Source organism: Taudactylus pleione, unplaced genomic scaffold, assembly GCF_031769625.1.
Source record: "Taudactylus pleione unplaced genomic scaffold, aTauple2 ptg000117l, whole genome shotgun sequence".
Lineage (NCBI taxonomy): Eukaryota > Metazoa > Chordata > Amphibia > Anura > Myobatrachidae > Taudactylus > Taudactylus pleione.
This window is the reverse complement of record NW_028284519.1, coordinates 17,606,680-17,632,246: the sequence shown is the minus strand read 5'-3', so window position 1 is coordinate 17,632,246 and position 25,567 is coordinate 17,606,680. Positions and strand designations below refer to the sequence as shown.

Here is a 25,567-nt window from a genome sequence, read left to right as displayed (position 1 = left end):
TTTTCGCGGATCTCGGTTTTTGGCATCGAATTGAATACGGACCATAGATCGAAATCTTGCATGTCGAATATAAGAACTGGCAACCGAGGGGTGTAAGATAGGTTCAGAGATACCGTATAGGACATATTATAGATGGGTCCACTTTTGTTTTATAGTGTCCACCTCTATAAACACAAGTGTCTTACTAATTACTTTACATAATATTTGACTTACTGTCGAATATTTATAAACCCTCTTCATGTAGATATTTAGGCATCACTAATAGTACCCTATATGTGTACAGTTTGTATGTTCTCTCTGTGGTTGCATTGAGTAGCTCCAGGTGTTTCCTTTTCCTCACCCACACCAAAAAGACATTGGCTACTGATTAAAATGGACCTGTGTGTGAGAGTGTCCGTGCATGTGTGTGTGTGTGTTTGTAGTAGGCAATTTAGACTGTAAACTCCAATAGGACACGGACTGATCGGTTTGATGAAGCATCAGAATTTTACACAAACCCGATAGTTTACGTACAACTCAGATGGTTCCCAATTGAGGCATGCGAAGGATCTGTACCGATCTGTGTCTGTGACGCCGGTTGCAGTGCCCCCTAATCCGCAGCATGATTGACATGTTGCGGATGGCGATGGCCAGAATCCCATAAAATGGGAAAGTGTTGGCCCCGTTTTCTGGGTGTACAGAGGCCAGGCTCTGCATCTTCTAGTGCAGCTTCACTGGTTTAGAAATCTGAATTTCACAGCAAGTAGCATGAGGGTCACTAAGGTGGCCGATGTTCACACAAGTGATCCGATGGTAGCACTAAATACACGAACTAAAGTGTAAATTGTTATGTGTTGTTATATTTGGTCATGCGAGCCAATACAGGGCACAGTCCTAATAATCTTTCAATCTTAAAATATAGCAGATTAGAGACACACCTGTGTCACTTTACCCAAAGGCTTTATAATGAGAGGCAAATAAGTAATTCATATAGGCAGTTTTATCTTAACAATTCAAATGATTGTTTGAACCAATTGAACTTTATTTTACTCACCAGGCTACTATGGCTATAGGTAATCACGGTATTAGTGCATAACACTACTCACGTTGTTTATTCTGCTTTTTCACTATTGAACCCTAAGCAGTAACTTATAGCTGGGAGTCTGGCATCTGTTACAGTGACACAGTGTTAATGTTTTCTGAAGGCGTCAGAGTGTTAATGCCGATGTCAGATTCTTTCATATGTGGGTGAATGTCCACATGCATCCCGCAATCTTCACACTTCTGTAACAATGTAGCTATGTTGCTCTGTGACAAACGTAGATATCTGTGCGTAATAAAAAAAAAAAAAGCCAAAACAGTGTTGTTAGTTTTAGTAAAGTACAGTAGCATTAAGTAAGGTAAGTGGGTACATTTAGAGCAAACGAAAAAGAAAAGGGTAAATATGCTGGATAATATGCATGGGTAAACACTCTACAAAGAATTCAACATGGAGGGCTAAAGTTGAACAGAAAAAAGCAGAAGTAAATGCGCCTTAAAAAAAATGAAATTAAAAAAACAAGCATTTCAGCTAGTGATGTGCGCCGACCCCCATATTTAGGTTTTGGATCCTGATTCATCTTCATGCCTTAGTTTTGATTTTGCAAAACCACCCTCACATGTTTTGGCTGTGGATCTGTTTTTTTTTTTTAAATAAAAAAAGCAGCTAAAATGACGTAATTTTGACCTGTTAGCGTGTAATCCAAAACCTGAATTTGCTTTTTAGATCAGACTTCCGAACCACAGAAAAAGCTGAACCTGGACTCGGTTCGACTCTGTATCCAAAAGTGATTCCGAACTCCTATTCGGTTCAACTCAGAACCCCTAAATTTGGTTGTTGTCGGTTCTCTGAGAACCTGACCCGCAAATCTCTAATTTTGACTGGTTTTACACCAGGAGTAAAAAAAAAAAATCACGTATGCACCGGTTTTATGTCAGGAGAAAACAGTATTTGCACCATGCTGACACTAGGATTAAACAGTAGCATATGTTACTGGTTTTCTCCAGAACTGTAGAGAGTATTAGTAGTACTGTACTTGCTAAAGTTACAGTACCTGATTTGTGCACAATATAGTACTTTAAGGCACTGTAGTATGTACATAAAACAGTGTGACAAATTTACAATGTAAAATATAATTAATACAGACATCAACACAAAACAGAAATACTAATTAAGTTCAAATAAATACAAACATCCATTGTTATACCTTTTAAAAAATCAAAACGTGACTCTTCTATCCTTTGCGGACTAATTACAAATATCAATTAAATAATGTAAATATTTGAAAACAACCATGTTATACTTTATATAGTATTAGTAGAAAAGATCAAAATACACTCAACCAACCAGAAGCAGCTGACAGGTAGAGCAAATTCAACATATATGCCTCATGATAGGTGTTTCTGTTGTGGACCATATATACATGGAACGTATAAACATGCCTTTAACTATACTCAACATACACCTGTATGCTAAGATGTATGTAAGATGCAGAAGTAATGGTACCCTATTGGACGCCGCCAAGACATCCCCCATTCCTAACCCCATAACTATGGTGATCATGTAATGTACAAGGCCGCCAAGACATCGGATCATACCAAAGGGGGAGGAGACAAGGGAGTGGGGCCAGATCCTGTTTTTAAAAATGGGAGCCCTATTTTAAGATTTTTTTGTGCTAAGGGGGACAATCCCGAGCCCGGGCATTCTGTACCTGCCACACCAATGATTATGGAGGAGCTTTTCAGTAAGAGGGACTGGTAATCTTGTCAAAATGAATGGGAATGGATAAAATTAAGAACATATATGTTCTTGACCCCCCAGTGCATGGTAAGGTCAACCCCATCCAAAATCTGTTCTACAACTAACTTACCAAGCTTGGGAAATTTGCAAGAAGGAGTAAACAGATATTGCTCTATTACAGGGATTTATTTATCGGCAATTTTACCATACACCAATATTCTGCAGGTTTTGAACAAGTTTAAAGGCGAAACACGCTTTGTAAATCAAAAAAAAGATAATAGAAAATTTAAAAAACTGACTTTTTGAGGGTCTCTGAAGAGGATCTATTCGCCATTCCAGTGCACACAATGCCAGCGGTCAGCATCCTGGCTCCAGAATGCCAATGGCTGTGATTGCAATGGTGAGTATTAGGGTTAGGTTTAGGGGTAGGCACTAGGGGGAGGGTTAGACTGCAGGGGGAGGGTTAGACTGTTGGGGGAGGGTTAGGGTTAGGCTGCAGAGGGTAGGATTAGGGTTAGGCTGTGGGGTGAGGGTTATGGTTAGGCTGTGGGAAAGGTGGGTTAAAAGTAGGCACTAGGGGAGGCTTAGGGTTAGGCTGTGGGGGGAGGATTAGGTTTAGGCTGCCAGGGGAGGGTTATGGTTAGGCTCTGGGGTATAGGTGGGTTAAAGGTAGGCACTAGGGGGAGGGTTAGGGATAGGCACTAGGGGGAGGGTTAGGGATAGGCTGTGGGGGGAGGATTAGGTTTAGGCTGCCAGGGGAGGGTTATGGTTAGGCCCTGGGGTATAGGTGGGTTAAAGGTAGGCACTAGGGGGAGGGTTAGGGATAGGCACTAGGGGGAGGGTTAGGGATAGGCTGTGGGAAAGGTGGGTTAGGGGAAGGGTTAGAATACTTACCTGCATGCATTGGGATTTTCACCATGGGGATTACGCTGCCAGGATTCTGGACACCAGCATTATCAGTGCCGGGATCACGTACCCAACCCCTCTTAGGATGAATGCATGTCTACCAACTTGTAAAAATCTCCATTGTACAAAAAGCCAGATAGTTATAATTGTTATTTTTAAAACAGTTAAGAATGATATGGGGCCAATCAGCTCCCAACTGTCAGAAAAATGACAGTCTGGAGCGGATTGGCTGGAGCACCATTTATCATACACAGTGAAATGTATCACTCGTTTTGTGATAAAACTCGTTAGTAAATGGAGGCCAAAGTTTTTTATAAAAATTTCAAATGAGCCCCAATTTGTGAATGACTCCCGAGTTGAGTGTTCTCTCATACAATATCTCAACTTGGCCTCCAGCCATGATTACTGATGCGGGCACAGGAGTCCAAAACGTATTACTTGGATGAGCCAAGGGCGTGAATGCTTCACAGATATTACTAAAAGTCAAGCTTCATTATGTGTAGGTCATAAATGAAGATAAGGAAAGCAGCTATGGCACTTCCTGACTAAGATTAACTGACCTGACTGCTAGCATTTGATAATTGATTGCTTATTCTTTACTGTATGGGTTCTAAGGGAATAGATGGAGCATGCATGGTGGGGCTCAGTACAGCTCAATTTTCTATGTTCTGCTCTCAACACTTTAAAATACGAACATAAATTTGACTTCTGTTACGGCCATTGTAGCAATGCCAAAATGATTTGATTTTAGTTTGCTGCATTCTATTTGAAACAAAAGTAGCTCTGTCCACTCAGCAGGAATTTACCTACGCGTTTCTTTAGTTCCTTCTCCCACAAAACGCATAAGATGCATGTAGACTAAATAGATGAATCTGTTTGTATCAGATAATATTTATCATACATGTTGTTTCTAAACTATTTGCAGTGTCTAGATGAGCTACACATTATTACAGGAGAAATTAATCTGATATGATGAAGCATTGAAACAATATATGTTTGGTGAATCTTATCTTTTTGAAACTATTCAATGATTCCTATATAGATATAGACAGCATCAAATACTAACAATGTGGGACTTTGAGTATATATTAAAATTCAAACTAGAATGTTCAAAACATGTTCAAAAATGTTATGTTGGATTTCTGGCACCAATACCTTTTAATATCATATGAAAAGCATTTAGGGAATATGATTGATGTTGGTTTCATTATTTATTGATGCACTGACATTCCTGAGTACATTTGAGCTATTGTAGATATACTTTTATTATTGATTGTTGTGATACCTCATTATCGCTGTAGTGTAGCTTCAATATTTTAGATTTCTATTTTTACTTTAGATTTTATTGTTCATTCTTCAACAAACCCACTTTTTAACTTTAGCTAAGGTTGTTATTTTTTATGTTATTATTTTCTATGGCTGGATTATTCTATTTGCTGTTACTGTTGCTGTCAGTATTCCTCTGGGAATTTCTATTACTCAAGAATGCATTATATCCAGAACACCAGTATACAGGGCCGGCCCAAGCTCAATTGTTTTGGAATGTGAATATATATTTTGGTGCCCTCTACTGTACTGCCTAGTTCCTGATACTGTGCATATTGATTTTGTTTGCGGTGAAGCAAAAGGTGAAGAGGGTACCTACAGTTTATTGTGCACCGTCAACTAACATACTATGCAGAGCTGCATTGGCTGCTGGGAGACACACCAGGACTTCAATCAACTAAGCCGGCAGGGGTAGAGCGGGATCCTGTTCGAGCCCCAGGAGGTAAATCTCACACCGGAGGGGGTCACGGCGCCTGGTTCCCCATCGAGCCGCCGCCATCAGATCTCCTCCCCAGGCTCACGCAGCCCACCCAGTCATTGCTGGCGGCGCACGTCCATTCATTTGGACCTGTGCTGGCGCAGAGTTCAGAGATGGGCAGCACAGCCCTGAGACTTGCTGTCCTGCTTCCTCCACACTCCCGTACTCCTACCCCAGGAAGATCTACACCCTGGGCACGATCAATCATCCATTAGCGGGACGCCACTAACTATAAACAATTATTCTCTGCAGCGCATCACGTTTTTGTGGATTATACTTTATTTACAATTATATTCACAGCTGCTCGTCTACAAGTACACCTGCATGTACTCAACATCCAGCAAATCATCAGTCATAAGAGGATATGTACAATAGTGCAACCTGATCAGTTGCGATCTTTCATTTTGTTCTTTTATTGCTTTATTAGACCGCTGACTAATTTATCTCTGCTGCCCAAGTGACACTAGACATTTTAGTACTTGTTTCGATGTGGAGAGCCTGCTCCCATCACCAGGGCTGCCAACAGAAATTGTGGGGCCCGGTACTAATAAAATAGGCAGGGCCCCTTGGAGGAGAGCATAGGGCAGGGAATGCTGAACCTTATTGGGAGGGGAGGGGAGGGGAGGGGGGGCAGGATAGGAAAGGATAGAGTAGGGGGGAGGCACAGGGGAGGGAGGGCTGTTAGGAGTAGGGAAGAGGCAGACTCTGGCAGAGAGCAGGGGAGGCTGTCTGGACTTGGGGGGGGGGCGGACGTGCAGTGAAGGGCTACCGCACTTGGAGGACTTATGTACTTACCTGTTTACTGACTTCAGCTGGTCCGAAGAGAGTGGGGACCTGGGTTGCAGGGCCGCAGCAGTGCAGTTATGCACCGGCAGCCAGCTAGAAAGCGTTGGTGTCGGTGGCACTTCAAATATGGCACTGACCGCGAGCCAATCACAGCTTGCGGACCAGTAGCCAATCAGAAGCGGGCGCTGCTGATTGGCTGCTCGCAGGACAACCAATCAGGAGCAGCCGCTCCTGATTGGTTGTCGTTCTGCAAGCAGCCAATCAGGAGCGGCCGCTCCTGATTGGCTGTCATTCCACGAGCTTTAATTGGCGTCACGGCTGGCAACTTATTTGGAATGCTGCCTGCGCAGTGCTAGGTCTTCTCCCTGGCTTCCAATATAATAATGACCAATACATTAATTCCGACATCCGGGCCCCCTCTCTCTCTGGGCCCGAGACTACAGGTGTGGCAGTCCCCCCCTGATGGCGGCCCTGCCCATCACTATGTGATGCACATTGACTCTAATCATCAACAATACCATTTATATATGATTCTTTGTATTTATGTCAGTTTTGTCTGTATTTTTTGTTTATACAGGCATCTCATAGTAGGAACTTGAAATTATTTTTGGTTGTCTATATGTACAAATCGTTTTTTGAGTCCTTTAGTAAACATATGTTTCATATTATATCAGCCTCACTCATCTATATTTTCACACTACATTCTAGTATTATCCATTTCTTTGCATTATACTACATTAAGGGGTTTATAGAGCATGTTTTACCTTTTTACTATGCAAAGGTTAGTCCATGGAAATATATACTATAAGGAACAACCTCCCTGCAGATTCACATCACAACCTTGGTTTTGGGAATTTTTAAGAACACCCACCCTAGATATGTGGCTGTTTGTTTGTTTTTCAGGAACTGATACTATAAAGAAGAAACAGCATCCGGAGCATCACCCAGACACCTGGGACATTTAAGGACATCCAACCTACAGATATAGGCCCACACATTCCTATTAAGAGCACGACCCAAGTAACATCAGCAAAGTTATTTGGATTCAGTGTATATTACTATAACATTGCTACACTGATAACCACAATCCATTAACTAATACCCCAGAGCGCACCATATTTGTAAGGATATATATATATATATATATATATATATTCTAAATTGCTTGTCGACCTTTGCTATATATGTGATCATCTGCCCATGCGGACATTACTATGTCGGTAAAACTATTCGTACCATCAGAGAAAGGATGGCATTGTATCGGTCTGCAATCAAATTGACTATTAGTCGGAGAACATCGGAACAACCGGTAGCCCCGTCACTTTTTAGAATGAGGACATCCGATGGGGTCCTTAAGACATGTGGTCATTGACCACATACTAGCATCCCACCGTGAGAGAGATAGAGCAAGCAAATTATTAAAAAGGCATGATTGTCAAGATAAGATCAGATGCAACTGGCAAGTTCCTTTCAGAAGAATACAATACAGAGTTCACAAATAATAAAGCTATCCACTTAATTTAATAAGATAAATTATCTACAAATATATTCAAGAGCCCATGAACACATTTTTAATTTTGATCTTAGACTTTCTCTCCTAAATTAAGACTTTACTGAGACTATTGCAATTACTGTGCACTGATAACCACACTGGAATTGCCATAAGGGATTCTTTGATCAAGAAGTGTCTGTTATGGTAACCATAGAATATATAGCTAAAAACTGTGTGTGTGTGTGTATATATATATATATATATATATATATATATATATATATATATATATATATATATAACATAAAAGTAGCGGCACTCACTTTGTTGCAGAGCCTTCCAAATGCTTGCTGGGGTGCTCACCTTGGAACCCCTCCACTTACATATACAAGAAATAAGTGGCACTCCCAGTCCAAATAATCAGAGAAAAAAACAGTGCTTTACTGTGCAACATTTCGGTTTCAGCCCCCCGTCTGGGAGTGCCACTTATTACTTGTATATTAGATCAACAACTGGGGTATCTCCCACATGTAGAAAGTTCTAAGAATGGGGCACTCACCGGGTTCCTTTGCAGATAAATAACTGCCATTTATTTGTTACTTGTTGCATGTCACAAATACAAGTGCTCTACTTCTCTCAAATGTTTTTGGACCTTACAGGTTCTTCATCAGGAGGTACAACATCAATAATGAATAGCATATGTGCATCACACCACACACCTACAGTAATATATATATATATATATATATATATATATATATATATATATATGGTTTTTGTAGAAACTTTAGGCCCAACTTCCCAACATTTTTTTTTTTTGTTCTTTGAGTAAGTCCATAATCACTAAACAACTATGTCACTCTTTAGCTATCAAGATCAGGGTAAGGGTGCTGTCTCCTGAGGTAAAAAGTAGTATGTTTCATGCAGCAGCCAGTCGATTTCACACCAGTCCAGAGCCTTGGTACAAATATCCACAGCTAGTTTCATTAGCAGCATAAAACATAAACAAAACATAAAAGTAAAACCTGGTCAGTCCAGCATTAACTATACAAAATAATTTCCGTCTGTCAGGGTGAGAGGACCTTACATCACTATCACAAAAATGGGAGTATTAGCACAGTACTTACAGCCAGTAAGCACAGTGTCTCTCAACCTGCCTGCTGCCTGTTCCCCAGGTAGCGAGAGACTGAGACTAGCAACTGACATGCCTTATAACAGCCACTCACAGGTGCTCTGGCAATCAGTGTTGCCAATTAACTTCCCTCCACCAAACAGAAGCCAGGTACCTAGGGCACACATAGCTCCCATTTACAACTTTTCCTCTGCTTTTATCATAAGGTGTTAATGAAAATCTTAAGAGAAAAAAAATATGCAAAAAAGAATGGCCACTAAAGGACAATGACAGTCAGCGAGTAATTGTTGGTATGAGGGGACTGTTTAAAATTAGCTTAATGTGGAGTTCTATTTTAAGATATACTGTATATTTGGAAGAGATAATTGCAAAATATACCTGCATCTTAATGCGTCATCTGGCTGTATGTGTGGGAGATCTGAGGCTCTCTTACATTTTCCTTCTTGGCAATCTTTTAGCAACAGTTCCTTCAGTCTCCTCTCAAAGACTAAATTACCAGTTTTACTGTCACGTGGAAACCTTTCTCCAGATAACTTATGATGGGATGAAAACATTGCTTTTGAATCTGAAATGTTGACGGATCTTGATTGTTGGCATAAGCATTGGGATGGACTGGTTCTGCTGTGTAAACTTGAACTCTTCAGCAAGTTTGCAAGTCTTAAGTCATTCTGAGGCCTTGTAGTGTTTATACCCATGGAAGAAGCCCCACCGCTGAAAGGTACATAGCCTTTACTTTTCTTTTTTTCTAGAAAAGAGCAAATTGGTTGGAAGCTGCATAAATAGTAGGATGTGAATGCTGTAAAGGTTTAACCTTTTAATTGCCAATTGTTTTTTCAAAAGCTGCTCAGAAATGGTCATTTTTTTATGATTGAATTGGGTCAAACACATCTATTTAAAACTTATCAAACACAATTTAATTACAAAAATAATATTTTTTTTAAAACACATAAGTAACATCAATTTTTATTATGTTAGTCATCGATATATCGAGCCATTAATATTCAGAAAATCATGACCCCTTTGATTTCCGCAGTTGCTGCTCCTCTGAGCAGCTACCAGGTATAGGCTGTGGGGCTCAGGGGTAGTTAATTTACATTTCCCCAGTGTCTGCACATCTCTGCAGCCGCCGGGTGGGGGGTTCTGCCGTGCAGACCTATAAGCAGTGATTGGCAGCATGGCAGATACTGGGGGAGGGTGCAGGGATGCAAATGGACTGGGTGGCCACTCTGCTATTGGTGGCTGTTAAAAGATTTTTTCCGGCAACACCCCACTGTGTGTTACTGACAGGTCACATTGTTTCTGACTATGGGCCTGATTCAGACCCACTCGCAAGCGGCTGTCCTCTCGCAAGTGGGTCGATGTTGTGCACTGCGCATGCGCACGACGGCGGGAGCTCCGTCGTGCGCATGCGCCAGACGCGACGAGCGAAGGAAAGTCCTTAGCTCGTTGTGTCTGATCAAAGGGGGCGTGCTGTCGATGTTGATTGACAGCACGCCCTCTTTGGTAGGCGTGCCGGGGGCGTTCCCAAGGGAACGCCTACCGTCATAAGCCGGCCCACTGACATCATTAGTGATGTCAGTGGGAGTGATTTTGGCTCTGATAGAGCCAAAATCACTCCGGGCCTTGCGGTTGAAAACCTCAACCGCAGGCTCCGGCTCGCAGTTTCGATGGTCGTGATGGTCACGACCATCGCGGCCATCAAACTGCACGCTCGTATAGGCTGTGGGTGGTGACCCACAGCTATACGAGCGTCCAGGAGGACGCTCCAGAATTATGGAGGGCGGCCCTCATTCAGAGCGTGCGCTCTGCTCAGAGCGTACGGCTCTGAATGAGGGCCAATGTCAGTTAATATACTGCCTGGTGTAGTCACAGACGATGTGACCACGCGCCAGGCAAGTGCTTAAAGGAGAAGTGTAGGATATTGATGCATTATGGAGTTGATTCAAGGATGGGAGCCAAACAATACAAAAATATCAGCAACTTTGCACCTGGACAAACTATGTTACAGTGTGAGGGGCGCAGGTACACTGTACATTTTTATTTATTTACATACAGGGTAAATATTGTCAGCTTTTGCATGTAGCACTCAAGTATTGGACAGCTTTATTTGTACACTGCACTTTAGATTTCAACTAGGACATGCCCCTCCCAACTCTAAATCTCTCTGCACATTTTAAATCTGCCCCACCTGCAGTGCAACTTGGTTTTGCCAAGGGGCAAATTTGCTCACTTTTTGGGGGAGAGAAGGGTGTGGCTCATCCATGCAGTGCAGGGTCTGTGCAGCCTATTACTATAAAGCACAGCCCAGACTGTCTGCGGCTGCCGCTTAGGTAAGATGGAGGGGATGGGAAGGGAGGGGATAAAGTATGGCAGGGGAGGGTGGGTGGGCGGCGGGCAATGCTGGATCGATTTTATGTTGCCCCCACACATAAAATCAATCCAACACCCCTGCTTCCAACTCACTTGCACTTGCAGAAGACATTTATGCAAACTATGGGGTCTATTTACTAAGCAGTGTTAGGAGACAGAGGGTCTGATTCAGAGCCGGACGCTATTTGCCCTCGCTCGTTCAGAACAAGGGGGTGGCTATTTAAATGAACCGTTCGCTCTTTGCGGTCTGTTCACGCCTCTATGTCTGAACGAGCGAACAAAACTTGCGGTCGTAATTTTGGAAAAAATGCCCCCTGGCCGCTCGCGTCATACGTCATGTCCGCTATTTAATAGATTAATCGAGTACATCGAATGGCATCTGAACTGCTCGCTATTCTTGTGGTTGGTTTTTCCTACCGCAATCTTGCGAGCAGTTCTGACTATAAAATAACCAAGTGACGTGGTCAATGATGCTGCTGTATTAATTATGTACACCCTTAAAACACCCGTTTTGACCTTTAAACACGCCTGCGTTCTGATCTCCACTCCCCGTTTTCAAGCACCTTCCCCTGTTACCACCCACATACGCCTCCTCCTGTCACTCAAAATAGCAGGCATTTGCTATTTAGCGAGCACACACTGGTTCGCGCATGCGTATTACTATCCGTACGCATGCGCAGATGTGCGAATATCGCTCGCAACGAATGAGCGGCCGCTTACGAGCGGCTCTGAATGAAGCCCAGAGTGAAAAGTGATAAGAAAGTGATAAGGTACTATCCAATCAGCTCCCATCTGTCATTTTTCCAAATACAGCCTGTGAGATGACAGTTGGGAGCCGATTGGCTGGCACCTAATCACTTTCTTATCACTTTTCACTCTGTCTCCTAACACTGCTTAGTAAATAGACCCCAGAGTGAAAAGTGATAAGAAAGTGATAAGGTGCCAGCCAATCAGCTTCCAACTGTCATTTCACAGGCTGTGTTTGAAAATGACAGTTGGGTGGTGATTGGCTGGCACCTAATCACTTTCTTATCACTTTTCACTCTGTCTCCTAACACTGCTTAGTAAATAGACTCCTATGTATGAAAGGCTAAACTCCTCCTCCCTCTAATTTGAATAGAAGCATACATTTGAAGTCTGCCATTTGAGAGATATTTCCCTTACTCTACAACCACTGTAATGGCTAATTCTCTTAACGCCGCTGACAGGAGAATGTTTAGTTATATTTCTTCTGACACATGAGGGCTTTTTGTGTATTGAGGCCCTCATTCAGCAGTGCATGCAGGTCGGCTGACATAGATTTCCTGGCCTCTTTCCATCATCTGAGATGGCCGATCTTTATGACCCCATGGTCACTCAGCCGGCCAAGGATCACGCAGATAAGCAGACGCTGCGTCCATGGATGCAGGTCGGATCATTAATGCATGCAGGAGGCCTGATGCCTCCTACTGCATTAACATAATTGCAATGATGGAATTGTAAAGCTGCTTTCGTGCAGCTTTGCAATTCTGTCCACTGCTGAATCAGGCCCAGAGAGCATTACCGACTAAAGCCAACCCAATGTGTAATAAGCATGGTATTCAACAGTCTCCTGCCGGCCGCTGCAGCAGAATTATCCCTTATGGAGAAGCTGGATTTAGGGCGATTGCCTCCAGAATTGCAGAATTGATTTTGGACATCCAACCCCTGCTGCTCAACCACTTGGGGAATGGAGTTACAAATAATTTGGGTGGATATCATCTTTAGTGTTAGAGATATTGATAATGGGCAGTACAGGGAATATAAATTCCTTCCTACAGTACCTTAAAATAACAGAAAAAGCATCAAAGTTTCATCTTAAAATAGTTACATATTTGTAATACCCTTTAAAACATTGAGAACACATAACAAAGCTATTTAATAAAGTTAGTTGAATCAGTATGAAGTAGCCTTGTTGGTAAATAACCTTTTGTACAAAGAATCTGAAGGTTTCATCTTTATTAAATGTTTAGTACAATAAAAGCTACACAGCTGCATACAGTATATTTAAGGTATGTAATGTTTTATAGTGCATAGTTAGGATGTGTGCAATCGTCTTTGTTGTTATGTATTGTTGTCATGCTTATGTCACCGGATAACTCCACGCAAAGTACATGAACTGTGACACAATGCAGCACTGTGCGCCACTGATGAAGGTCGCACAGAGAGAAAAGAGTGCAGAGGTCTGGCAGAGGAGGCTCTTTAAAATTGGCTTGTTTTTTAAAAAATTTTTTGATCCTAATAATAGTAATAATGATAATAATGTCTTCCGCTACCATCCAGCTTATGTTATTAATAATAACCTCTTCTCTGTGACACATGGATTTATGCATACAATCTTTCATTTGTTAACTTGAAGTTTGGTTTATTCTTCACATACTTATGGGAACATTTGCACATGTGTATCTGTATTGAAAGCTAAAATGTGTGCTAATGTAAACAGGGCCTCATTCAGAGATGTACGCAAACCCGATGGTTTGAAGATTAGCGCATGTGCAGGATCTGTACTGCGCATGTGCTGATCTTCTACTGCATGATCTCTTGCAGTTCCCCAGAGCCACAGCCTACTGTTTGGGGGTGGGAAGTGGGTGGAGCCGGCCTGGATTCCTGGAAATGGGGGCATGTTGCCCCCGTTTTCTGGAAGTGCTGGGGCCAGGGCCTGCGCCTTCTGATGCAGACTTCCTGACCGCAGCTGAGCAGTTCCATTGCCCACTCAGATGAGCGATTACTGCAGCTGATGGTTGCAATGGTGATCTTTAGACGCAACAATTGGATCGCAGATGCTGGCAGAAGGCGTCTTTTTCCTACAGACGCCTCCTGCTGTATTACTATATGTTAGCATTGATGCTGCATCCAAAGACGCAGCAGCAATGCTAACTGCATCCACATCTGATTCAGGCCAATTTTGTATAGTTTGTATTTATGGAACATTTCTGTAAGGTGTTCCCAATGTCTGTATGGGGGCTACATTACATACCTGTACATACATTATTCTTAAATTGTCAACATAGAAATATATACTAATACTGTATATATACATATATATATATAGCATTCCGTGTGGAGAGGCACTTGTAGTAAAAGTTTATGATGCCAGGGTGCCATCCATAGTAATTATGCAAGCAGTGACTTTCTCTTAAACAGGATTGTACAAATCAATATTGTGGTTCAAATATAAAATACAATAGTATGTGGTATCTATGTGATTCCATCGCGTTTCATTCTGTTTGCAGAACTTTTTCAAGGGTAGTATCTACTACCCTACCGTTTCATTCTGTTTGCAGAACTTTTTCAAACGTAGTAGCTACTACCCTTGAAAAAGTTCTGCAAACATAATGAAACGTGTTGGGGTCATATAGATACCACATACTATTGTATTTTATATTTGAACCACAATATTGATTTGTACAATCCTTTTTTTATTACACAATAAAATCAAATACAATATTTAGCAGTGATACCATTATTACAAGGATAAGGTAACACAGACACATATAGAGGGCCACCTACCCCCACTCACTCCACAGCCAAACTGGACAGAAGGAGAGACCAGCAGAGATGGACTGAATAGGGTGAGTAACTTCCAACCACCACTCTGTGCTACATAGTGTCTATTGGATAGTGATACTGTCCTTAAACTTGAAAGGTGCTGGTTTATGGAGTGGATTCCTGAATGAGGTTTTAAAGGTGGACCTGGTGTTTAAAGTACCTGGAGGAACTGTTGTATGGTGTATCACAGTGCTGGATCAAAATACAGTGTATTAATGAATATCCTGGATCGGGACTATGTAATTTGAAGAATCTATGAGACTGTCATTTGACAACATAAGTAGAGACTATTCTTGAATAAGTTGGAGAGATACCGAGGAATACTTTTGTGACTTTGAGGATACCTATGACCTATGACAATTGTGGTGTGGTAATCAGTTATTTAGTAGGAACTCATAAGATACATATCTACCAATATCCAGATGAGTGCGGCATTGCTATATATATATATATATATATATATATATATCATACCAAAAAGGCATCACTAAGAGTCTTTTGTTTACAAAGTTTTAATAAAAAAATACATATATACTGTTATGTATTTTTTTCACTAAAACTTTGGAAACAAAAGACCCTGAGTGACGCCTTTTTGGTATGCTGTATTTGGAGGTTTAGGTCCCCTCAAGGAAGGCACCAGAGCGAGTTACCCCTTTTGGGGCTCCAGAGGGCTGGGATTATTGGATTGTGTATATATGTATATATGTATATATATATATATATATATATCTATATATATATATATTTACATATATATATATTTACAAGTTCGCAGAGGTCTGGCTCTCCCTTTACAGCAGCAATAGGCTGGGTGCCTGCAAGTTGAGATTTTGTTTGTACGCATTAGACCTGATGAGAGTGCCACAAATTATAATCAATAGGCACTGAAACGTTGTCTCTCACGTTGATGAGTCTGTGATTATTCTGAACCTGGAGCCAGGAGTGCCGCTACAACCGGTGTAGTATAATATATATATTTTTTTTCTTTTAATGGTTCTTAATATAAATGAAGGCTGGTAATAGAAGAAACCCAAAATGGGATTTGATAGTGTAGGATGGGAAAGGATATTGCATGTACTTGTAATGTTAGTCTATTTTGTTTAGGTATGGGGAGTATATTCCCTATACCAGTGGTCTCCAACCCGTAATATTGGTAGCTCTCCTAGCTGCAGAGTCAATTAGGAGGAAGTGACCTCTGACAAAGCCGTGGGTGGAGTGACGGTGAAGCATGTCAATGATTGCCATAGGGCGACACAATACATGATGAACACCATCTTGACATCACAGGCGTCAACTGCATTTGGGGCGAGTGATTCTTGCCCAGCTCTGCTGAAAAATCACAGCAGCCCTGCCTATATCTTTTGCTCTTCTACTATACTGTACTTACCTCCTTGGATCCGGTAATTAAAAGGGAAACGTGCAACAATATCACTGTATTAACTAAATGCATTGTTGTTTTCTATGAAACATGTTTTTAATTTTCATTAAATGATCTTTCATTTTTGGTTATTAGCCAGATTTTTTTTTATTTCAAAACTGTTAGTAGCTCTTCAGGAGGTTTCATTTTTCTCGAGTAACTCATATCCCAATAAAGGTTGGCGACCACTGCCCTATACAGTACCATTGCTCTGTGGGTGTGTTAGGCATGGCATTAGCACCAGTCTACTTTACTTTCCTCTTTTTAACACCCTTTGTATCCGTTTCAATAAACAGTTTTTTACTTTGAGTGCAGTGAACATTCTTCTGACTGCAAAGTGTGGAGGTGGGAATGTACCAAAGATGTACCCAAGATTGAGTTGCTTGTTGCATTCCTTACTGGTAGGGGTATATTTACTAAAGTGAGAGGAGAGTTTTTAGAAGTGGAGATGTTGCCCATAGCAACCAATCTGATTGGTTGCTATGGGCAACATCTCCACTTCTAAAAACTCTCACTTTAGTAACTATACCCTGTAGAGTTAGTTTCCATTATTTGGATATAGGATTTATTCAAGGAGAGGATAATAACTTTGTTAGCATCTACTACATTTTCCTCTTGGTGCAACACTTCAGTTGAAAATTTCATTATAGAAGCTTTGTCAGTGATCACACTAAAACCATAGACCTTGTCGCCTATGCTACAGCTGAGACAACATGATGGGTCACTCATCACTCTTAGCATGACCTATATGTGAAAGTATCAACATCTGCTACATTTGATGGTGGAACCCTTTGTGACCTCTGATATCAGGAATAATTCACAATAAAAACTTGAAAGGTTTAGGTTTTATAAGTCATATCTTACCTGTGGTGCTTAGCGTTCTAAAAGGCTGCTTAAGGAAGCTGGAAAACCTGAGCAGGTGACCAGAATGCGGCATAGCAGATGTTTCAGTTGAAGCTTTTGCAGAATCTGGTTCTGTCCTATCACAATTGCTTGGATTCTGTAAATGTAGAAAAAAAATGCACAGTACAAACACAGTAATCACTTACACAAAATCATCATTTCATGAATGTGTTTCAGTGATACCAAGTACAACACTTATGATTCGGCAGCTGTAGGCTTACTAATCTGTCTAATCGAAAGATGACGTCCGATGTAGAGACACACACATTTGCACTGCCAAGGCAAGATCAATTGTTGTGTAAACATGATACTGAACCAGGGTAACAGACACTAGGATTAAGGGACCACACTTACTGTTATCATTTCCAACTGTCCCTAATTTCCAGGGTCGGGCCCCAGTCCTAAACATTCAGACCTGGAAATAAACCACCTTTACCCTTTGTTGATGTATATTTTCAAATTATTGGGACAAATGTACTTATTAATGTAGCTGTCTTTTAACTGTTGTAACATATATGGTTTAATACACAAAACTTTCTGATATTTTCAATTAACACATAATACAAGCTTGAGTTACAGTGATTAATAAATATGAATTCACAATGCAATAACATTGGGTAATTAACAATAATAAATAACAGATTCCTGATTTTACAATTGCAAGGGGCCTATTATGACTTGCAGTTTTGCCCTGGTAAGTAACATTTTTTATATCTACAATATAAAATTATTTATTGAGGGAATGTGGAATGTATCATGGAATTCTTGCAGGGACATGGGTTCCATTAAGAGCCTGTACCTGTGAAGATAAATCACTTTTGACCCAGTTTGCTAAAGTGTTAATTACTGTTGAGGAATCCAAAAATGTAGCCCATAGGCTACAATAGGAAAATTTTAAATTAGAACTTGCAAAAATGTAGCCTGTAGGCTACAGTGTCTAACGCCATATAAAGATGGCGATACTGTAGCTATTGGGAGTTCTGGCATTTTTTTTATTCCCTGTTGAAATCTATAGGGTTTACTCTTGCGATCATAGGATACTTAGCTAATGCAGAAATCCTCAAAAAAACTGCTTTTTTTTTCCCCCACAAAAAACTTTAATGAATATGACCCTAAATGAGTGCAAGCATTTACCACTTATTTTGTTTGGCTGTATTAGAGATGTGCGCCGATCCCCGTGTTTTGGTTCTGGCTCTGTGTCTCCTTGTGTTTTGGATCTGGATTTGGTTTTGCCAAAACCGCCACTTGTGTGTTTTGGTTTTGGATCTGTATTTTTTTTCAAAAATTGATAAAATCTGCTAAAATCACATAATTAAAAAAAAATGTTTTTATTGCCCTCCAAAATGCCGTTGTTTCCACTGTCCACTTAACCACAGATATGTGGACAAGCCGAACAGAGCAAATGCAATATTTAAGATTTAAGTCTTATGTTGTGTCTTTCTTGAGAATCCTTGAGCACTATGCCTGCTGCTACTGCTGCTGGGAGTGGATTTTCATCCCAGAAGGGATGAAGATGTGTGTTTCTTCCCAATGGACACAGATCTGAAGAGATGCAAAGAGCTGTTGGTAAGCAACTTGTCAGCTCAAGTGGCACATGATGCAGCGATGGCTTCTCCTTCAGTTTCTCCAGCAAGTGCATCTGCTGAGAAAAAACTAAACTTTCCCAAAAAACCCCACTGGTGATGCAGATGAGTAAATACAAACAAGTTTTTTTGTCTTGTGGCCAAGCATGACAATGGGCTTTTTCTTATCATGGGCAACAACTGTTTCATCCACTGGTACCTAAATTACACAAACAACCTCCTCATCAACATCCTCATCATCAACATCCTCATTAGCGTCAGCTACACAAATATCCTTTTCATCCTGGTGCACTTCCACAGAAGCATCCTCGATTTCTATGTCAGCATGTTCACTTGTGCTTACATCATCAAAAGATGTAAAACTACCAGTCATAAATAAAGGCCAAGGCCTTAGCCTTTCCTTGCCATGTCATGTTGCCAATTTTATGTCTTTCTGCAGCTAACATTCCCTTTGATAATTTCTTCTTTAACACTGTAAAAGATTGGTTCTTGATTTTAAATGCCCTTGCATAAGCCCTGCATGCCCTTTGGCGTCGGCTTTAGTAGATTATGTAGATTTACTAGTATCATCATGACTGGTGGCACTGGCAGCAGCTCCAGCACTAGTATGTGGTTCCTGCTCTCCTCTCAACTGATCATTCTCCATATCAACAAACACGAATGAAGTGGGGTACAGCACACATCAATTTGTGCCAATTTTAAATATTACACTGCGGTATCAAACACCTACAGTGTCAAGATTTTTTATGAGTTAGAAAATAATAACACTGTCACAAGATTATTTATGAATAAGAATAACACATTGCGCTACCACTTAGTGTCACAAGATTAATTATTTATAAGTAAGAATAACACACTGTGCTAACACTAAAGGTGCATACAGACTAGGCGATCAGGAAAGACAGTACGATTACGACATCGTAATCGCACCATCGTTCCTGATCCCCTGTAGTGTCTGCACTGAACGATCAGTCGGTCAGTGCAGGCACTGTCCATCATTCCTGAACATGCCAATCTGTCGTTATCGTCAGGTTGTGCTGCATGTTCAGGCGATGGACAATGTCGGAAACGACCAGCGGGAGTGCACACCGCTGGTCGTTTCCGACATAAAAGTGCACGATTTGTGCACGATTACTGAGCGATTGCACGATTACGATGTCATAATCGTGCAGTCGCTCAGTAATATCGCCCAGTGTGTACCCACCATTAGTGTCACAAGATTATTTATGAATAAGAATAACACACTGCGCAACGACTTGTAGTGTCACAATACGTGGACGATAAATAGCTAAGTTGCTAATGCCCACACACACAAAAAATATATATAGATATATATATCACTTATTTTTTCACACTGGGGAAGAGTACCCCTGAATGAGGCAGCAGCCCCTAGATGAACAACACAGACAGCACCCCTTTTTGATGGACAACAAAGCACCCCTGCTGAGTGCGACAGATCACCTGCAGTGCAGAGTCACATATACGTGGACAAAAAACTGCGGTCTGGCCGGCAGTGTCACCAAACAATAATAGTGCAGCTAAGTTGCAAACTCACACACAGACTAAAAAAGCACTTTTATTGTTATTATACTGGGGATTAGCACCCCTGAATGAGGCAGCAGCTCCTTGATGAAAAACAGATAGCACCCCTTCATTATGGACAACAAAGCACCCCTGCCGAATGCGGACAGACCTCCTGCAGAGTCACAAATACGTGGACGATAAACTGTGGTCTGGCCGGCAGTGTCACCAAACAATAATAGCGCAGCTAAGTTGCTAACGCACAAAAAAAAAAGCACTGTTATTTTTTTTACACTGGGGAAGAGCAGCCCTGATTGACAGAGCACCCCCCCCCCCCTCCGGACAACACTGCACCCCTTTATGGACTGCAGCCCTAGCCCCTTGATGGACAGGACAACAACAGCAGCCCTTATGTATAATAACACAGCAGCAGCCCCTTGATTGACAGGACAAGTGACACAGCAGCTGCAGCACCCACTGAAGCCCCCCTTTATATACTGCAGCAACATCCCCTTTACGGACAACACAGCAGCAGCCTGCAGCCCCAGACCCTGACAGGACAAGTTGGTCAACACACTGGCACAGAGTGACAGCAACATGTCTGTTCATTTCACCATCCACACCCGAAGTGAAAATGGTGCCGACCACCGGGACCTTTATAGAATCCAAAACCAGAGAGAATCCAAACAGCAGGAGGATGACGTTTTGCCTCGCTTTGAGATCCGAGTCACGTGGAAAAACCTGAGCCTAGCTCAGTTCTCACCTCGGATCTGGAAATTCGGGAGGGTCTGGTTCTCTGAGAACCGGACCCGCTCATCTAGTTGCTATCCAGTCCCAGTGGATTATGGGTAGGGCATGCATAATGAGTTTCTCAAATCAGTAGCACATGGCTGCCTCCAAACTGTTTCATAATCTCTGTACAATTCATTTCTTAAGATGGGTACACACCTATACGATTATCAGGCCGATAATTGCATAAGTGTGTATGCAGGAGCATTAGCCGATAAACAGCTTCAAAAGCACCTAAGGTTGGATTGGATGGTCACATTTTATGAGCTTCTTAAAATGTTAGCTGCCCAAACTCCCGAACCCTTATGCTGGGTACACACTAGATGATATGTTGTTCCGATCTCAGCTACATCATCTGGTGTGTACCCATGACAGGCGCGCTCTCGCAGGTCGCTAGAAACATTCCCCGCCAGCCCTGCTGCAGGGCCGATGGGGGATGTTGCTATTTGCTAACGATCACATGTTGGGTACACATCGTCTAATGTGTACCCAGCTTTAGAAGAAGGAACACACTGAGCTAAAAATAGCTCAGTGTGTACAGGATGCACACTGATTAGATACTGTAAATGCTCCATGGATCGGAGCGTTTATCTGATCTGCAGAGCGATCTGCACAGTGTTTACCAGACTTTAATGTGGTTTAAAGTTTGAAATCCATAGTTGTTTCAGACTATAAGGCGGCAATTCAATTGTTATTTGGGCACCCATTGGAGAAAATCAACTGCTTCTCAGTTAGGAAGCGAGTGCCGCGTGCGCTTGCCCAGAAGCACAGGGCTTAGCCGCGCAAAGCAGCTAAACCCATCTAAAGTACTGTTCCCACTTATCGCGCATTTCTGTTTGCCAGCCGAAATGTGTGCAGCCGCTGCTATTTGTGTCCGGACTAAGAAACAATTGAATTTCTCCGTTGGGCGCCTGGGTTTGGATTTCAGTTAAATGTGTGTTAAATTTAAAAACATGTCTTTGGGTTTACCTGTATCTCAAAGTCACTGCAAAAGTGCACAGAGGTAATCTGTATCCCATGCTTCATACCCCATCCATCATTTAGCAAGAGCAAAGCACTTAAAGGACACTAGGGCCCAATTACACTGGTTCATTCCCCATGTTAAAAGGATTCAAGAATTGTCCCCCCTATAAAGTTATGTGTCACTATGGGTCTGATACACCATGTGACACATGTGAAACTTCTGCCAGGCTTCAATGATGCAGAGAATTACACTCAAATCACAGAGCAAGAGCAGAGTTTCTGTGCAGTTCTCCATACATAGAAGATTAGAACAAACACTGGAAAATACATCCAACAAGAGAAGTGCAGTCTGTAATAGGAAATTAGGGCATTATACTGGGTACAAACATTCACTTACCTTTTTCTGCCATCAGCATATAATCTACACAGGCATTGTTAAATATCTAGCCAGCCTCAATGTACAACCTTCATTAGGTGTAACGCGTCAGGATCGGTACGATTAACCACGTCGGCATCGGTATGATTTACCGTGTCGGTTCAAATCCCGACAGCGGCAGCCCGACATGGGTGAAAATCCTGACTGCACTAAGGTAAGTATAAACTAACCTAACCCCCTCCCCCCTAACCCTCCCTTAAGGGTGCCTAACCCTAACCTCCCCCCCAGTGCCTAACTCTAATCCCCCATCTAAGTGCCTAAACCTAACCCCCCCACTTCCCCGCTGGCTAAGCCTAAGTCTCCGAGGGGGGGGGTGCCTAACCCTAACCTCCCCCCTGGGGGTGCCTAACCCCCCCTTCCCCTAGCCTAACCCTAACCTCCCCCGGGGGTGCCTAACCCTAACCCCCCCTTCCCCTAGCCTAACCCTAACCTCCCATGGGGGTGCCTAACCCTAAATCCCCCCCAGGAGCCCCCTAACCTAACCCTCCCCCCCACGGCTGTCCGCGCCCGGCTTACCTTCGATCGGTAAGCCGGGTGTCATGCTCCCGGAATAGGTAAAATTACAGAAGTCGGGAATTCGACGCCTGTCATTTATCCCTTGCCGGGATTAGACAGTCGGGAAGCCGGCGGTCGGGATTCCGTCCGTCGGCTTCCCGACTGCTTCCCAATATGGGTACGTCCCTACAGGGAGACTACAGTTACTTTGTTTTGGCCTGAAAGTATCCATGAGGTACTGTAACCCTAATTAATTTTTCAGGTTAGGCCTTTTGTGTTTTTGTTTAGCAGCCATATAATGAGGCAGATCAGAGTTGAATGCAAGTTGGCAGCAATTACACTTGCATTGCATGCACCAAACTAAATGCAGATATTCGTATAGCAAGTCCACTGCACTCAACCCCTATCTGTGGCATGTGTGAGTGTAATCAAAAATCTGAAGTGAACTGGAATAGCTGAATAGTATCTTTATTGGGTAATGTTATACAACTTTTATGGAAACATAGCAGGGTGTGAGGGAGGAACAATGGGGGTAAAAAAGTTTCCACAGTGGATACAGAACTAAACAATGGTAACCTCTGGTGTGAGGTATAAGCAGTTCCTGTAGTATAGGACGGTATGGGGTCAGGAAGCCGGCGGTCGAAATACCGACCGCCGGCTTCCCGACTGTGAAATCCCGGCATGGGACTAAAGATAGGCGTCGGGATTTCGATGCCTATCATTATCTCCATACCGAAATCCCGACACCCGGCATACCGAACAAAGGTAAGCCGGGCATCGGGAGCAGATAGCCGCACGGGGGGGGGGGGGGGGGGGGGGGAGGTGGAGGGTTAGGTTTAGGGGCACCCGGGGGGGACTTAGGGTTAGGGGCAGGGCCATCTCTTCCATTGGGCTTGTTGGGCAGTTGCCCAATGATCCGTCCACGCACACCCTGCAGCCGCAGCCAGTTGGTAAATTTGTGATATTTTTATAGGCGGCCGCTGGTGCACTGTATTCTGATCTAACCTCCTCCACCCCATTCCCCCCCGGTGATGAGTACTCACCTCAGTCCCAGTTTCACTTCATATGCCGGCTTCAGACAGAGTCTCTCTGCATGTGTGCGAGGTCTGATGGGCATGCAGGAGGGTTTAATTTTATTGACCGTTTACGTTTTTTTTTCCCGTGAATGGGTGGGTAGGGTGCATTGCTTTGCCCAGGGCCCACACTGCTGTTAAGACAACCCTGACTATGGATGGAGGTTAGGGTTAGGCAGCCTTAAGGGAGGGTTAGGGAGGGGAAAGTTAGGGATAGCTTAAATACTTACTCTGTCGGGATCTTCATTTTTCTGCCTTCCGGCGTCGGTATTACTTCCGCCGAGTTTTAGTCTGGCAGTATGTCATGCCGTTTCCGTATAGGAGAAAGTCACTGAATCTTCACAGAGCTGCTGGGCATCTTTATGCCTTAAAGTTTCTGTATATGTGTCGTGGTAAGTGTAGTCTCTAGGTGGACGAATGGTGGTCGCTACCCAGAGGGTAGAGTAAAGTTTAAACAGTACCTTAATAGTGTGCAGTAAGCGGTGTCCTGCTTATCTGCTGTGCATTCTACCTGGTCCTGTGGTGCAGCTTGGGCTGCAAGACATGCAGTGGTGGATGGCAGTGTCGCCAATCTGGTGTGTAGGTACCATCTGGTGCAGAGTTTCAGCGGGTTCACTTCTCAGGCAGAGATTCTGCCGGTGGTTCTCTTTGTGGGGATCACCGTCAGGGCTGCAATCCGGTGGGAGTGTCCACTTTTCGGGTGGTGCTCGCCTTGGCTGTCTCTAGTGCAGGACTGTACCACGGGGCACAGACCTCTTGTTTGGGCTCTGCTAGGCTCGTTACACACATCTGGTGTCTTCTGGGTCTTGGTCACGTGATGCAAATTTGACTTATATTCCTAGAGGAAGGCCATCCACAGCCGAAACGCATTTGGAAGCACAATCGCCAAACCACATGTACCCTTATAAAAATGCTGCTACAGCCGCCTGCATTCTGAACATCCAAATTGCGGGGACACGTGTGTAATGCAGAAGAATGAAGATCCTGACAGGGTAAGTACTTAAGCTATACCTAACCCTTTCCCCTCCCTTAGGGGTGCCTAACCATAACCTCCCCCTAGTGCCTAACCCTATTTTGACCGCCGGCTTCCTGACCGCATACCGTTTTTTCCCCCTTCTTTTTAGATTTACATGAAAAGAAGAAAGCAGAGTGTCTCTTTGGAAGTAGGGACTCAATAAAATGATGCAAGTAGGTTAAGTGGACCATTTATTTTATGTACAATAAAGTGCTTTTTTTCTATGGTGATTATGAGTTTTCTAGAGATGTGCGTTTTGGTTTTCAAACCAAGCATACCCGAACTTTAGGGTTCCAAGTCGAATCGAGTCTCGACTCAGATCATTTTTTGGGGGTCTGAGTAGAACTGAGTCTCTGCTTGGGTCTGCTGTTAGTTTGGAACTCTGATTTAAAACAAACTCTCAGGTTTTGGATTGCATGTAAACAGGTCCAAGTTACACGATTTTAGCTGTTTTTCTCAATTGTAAAGAAATCCAAAACCAAAATGGTACCAAAGCACTTGAGGGTGGTTTTGCCAAAACCAAAACATTTGAGGATAGTTTTGCCTAATGAAAACAC

At 42.6% G+C, this 25,567-nt stretch overlaps 1 protein-coding gene across 1 annotated transcript in view; it reads right to left on the bottom strand.

The window, feature by feature from the left end:
• Positions 1 to 1,147: 1,147 nt before the first annotated feature.
• The window catches only part of CUNH16orf78 (chromosome unknown C16orf78 homolog), a 29,520-nt gene continuing 5,100 nt past the window's right edge, over positions 1,148 to 25,567 (bottom strand). Inside the window, exons 3-5 of the mRNA XM_088471961.1 lie at positions 17,097 to 17,232; positions 9,257 to 9,623; positions 1,148 to 1,306 (exon numbers count right to left, since the gene is read on the bottom strand). Coding sequence (XP_088328087.1) covers positions 1,153 to 1,306; positions 9,257 to 9,623; positions 17,097 to 17,232 — 657 coding nt within the window. The 3' untranslated portion in view covers positions 1,148 to 1,152. The remainder of the gene's footprint in view (positions 1,307 to 9,256; positions 9,624 to 17,096; positions 17,233 to 25,567) is intronic.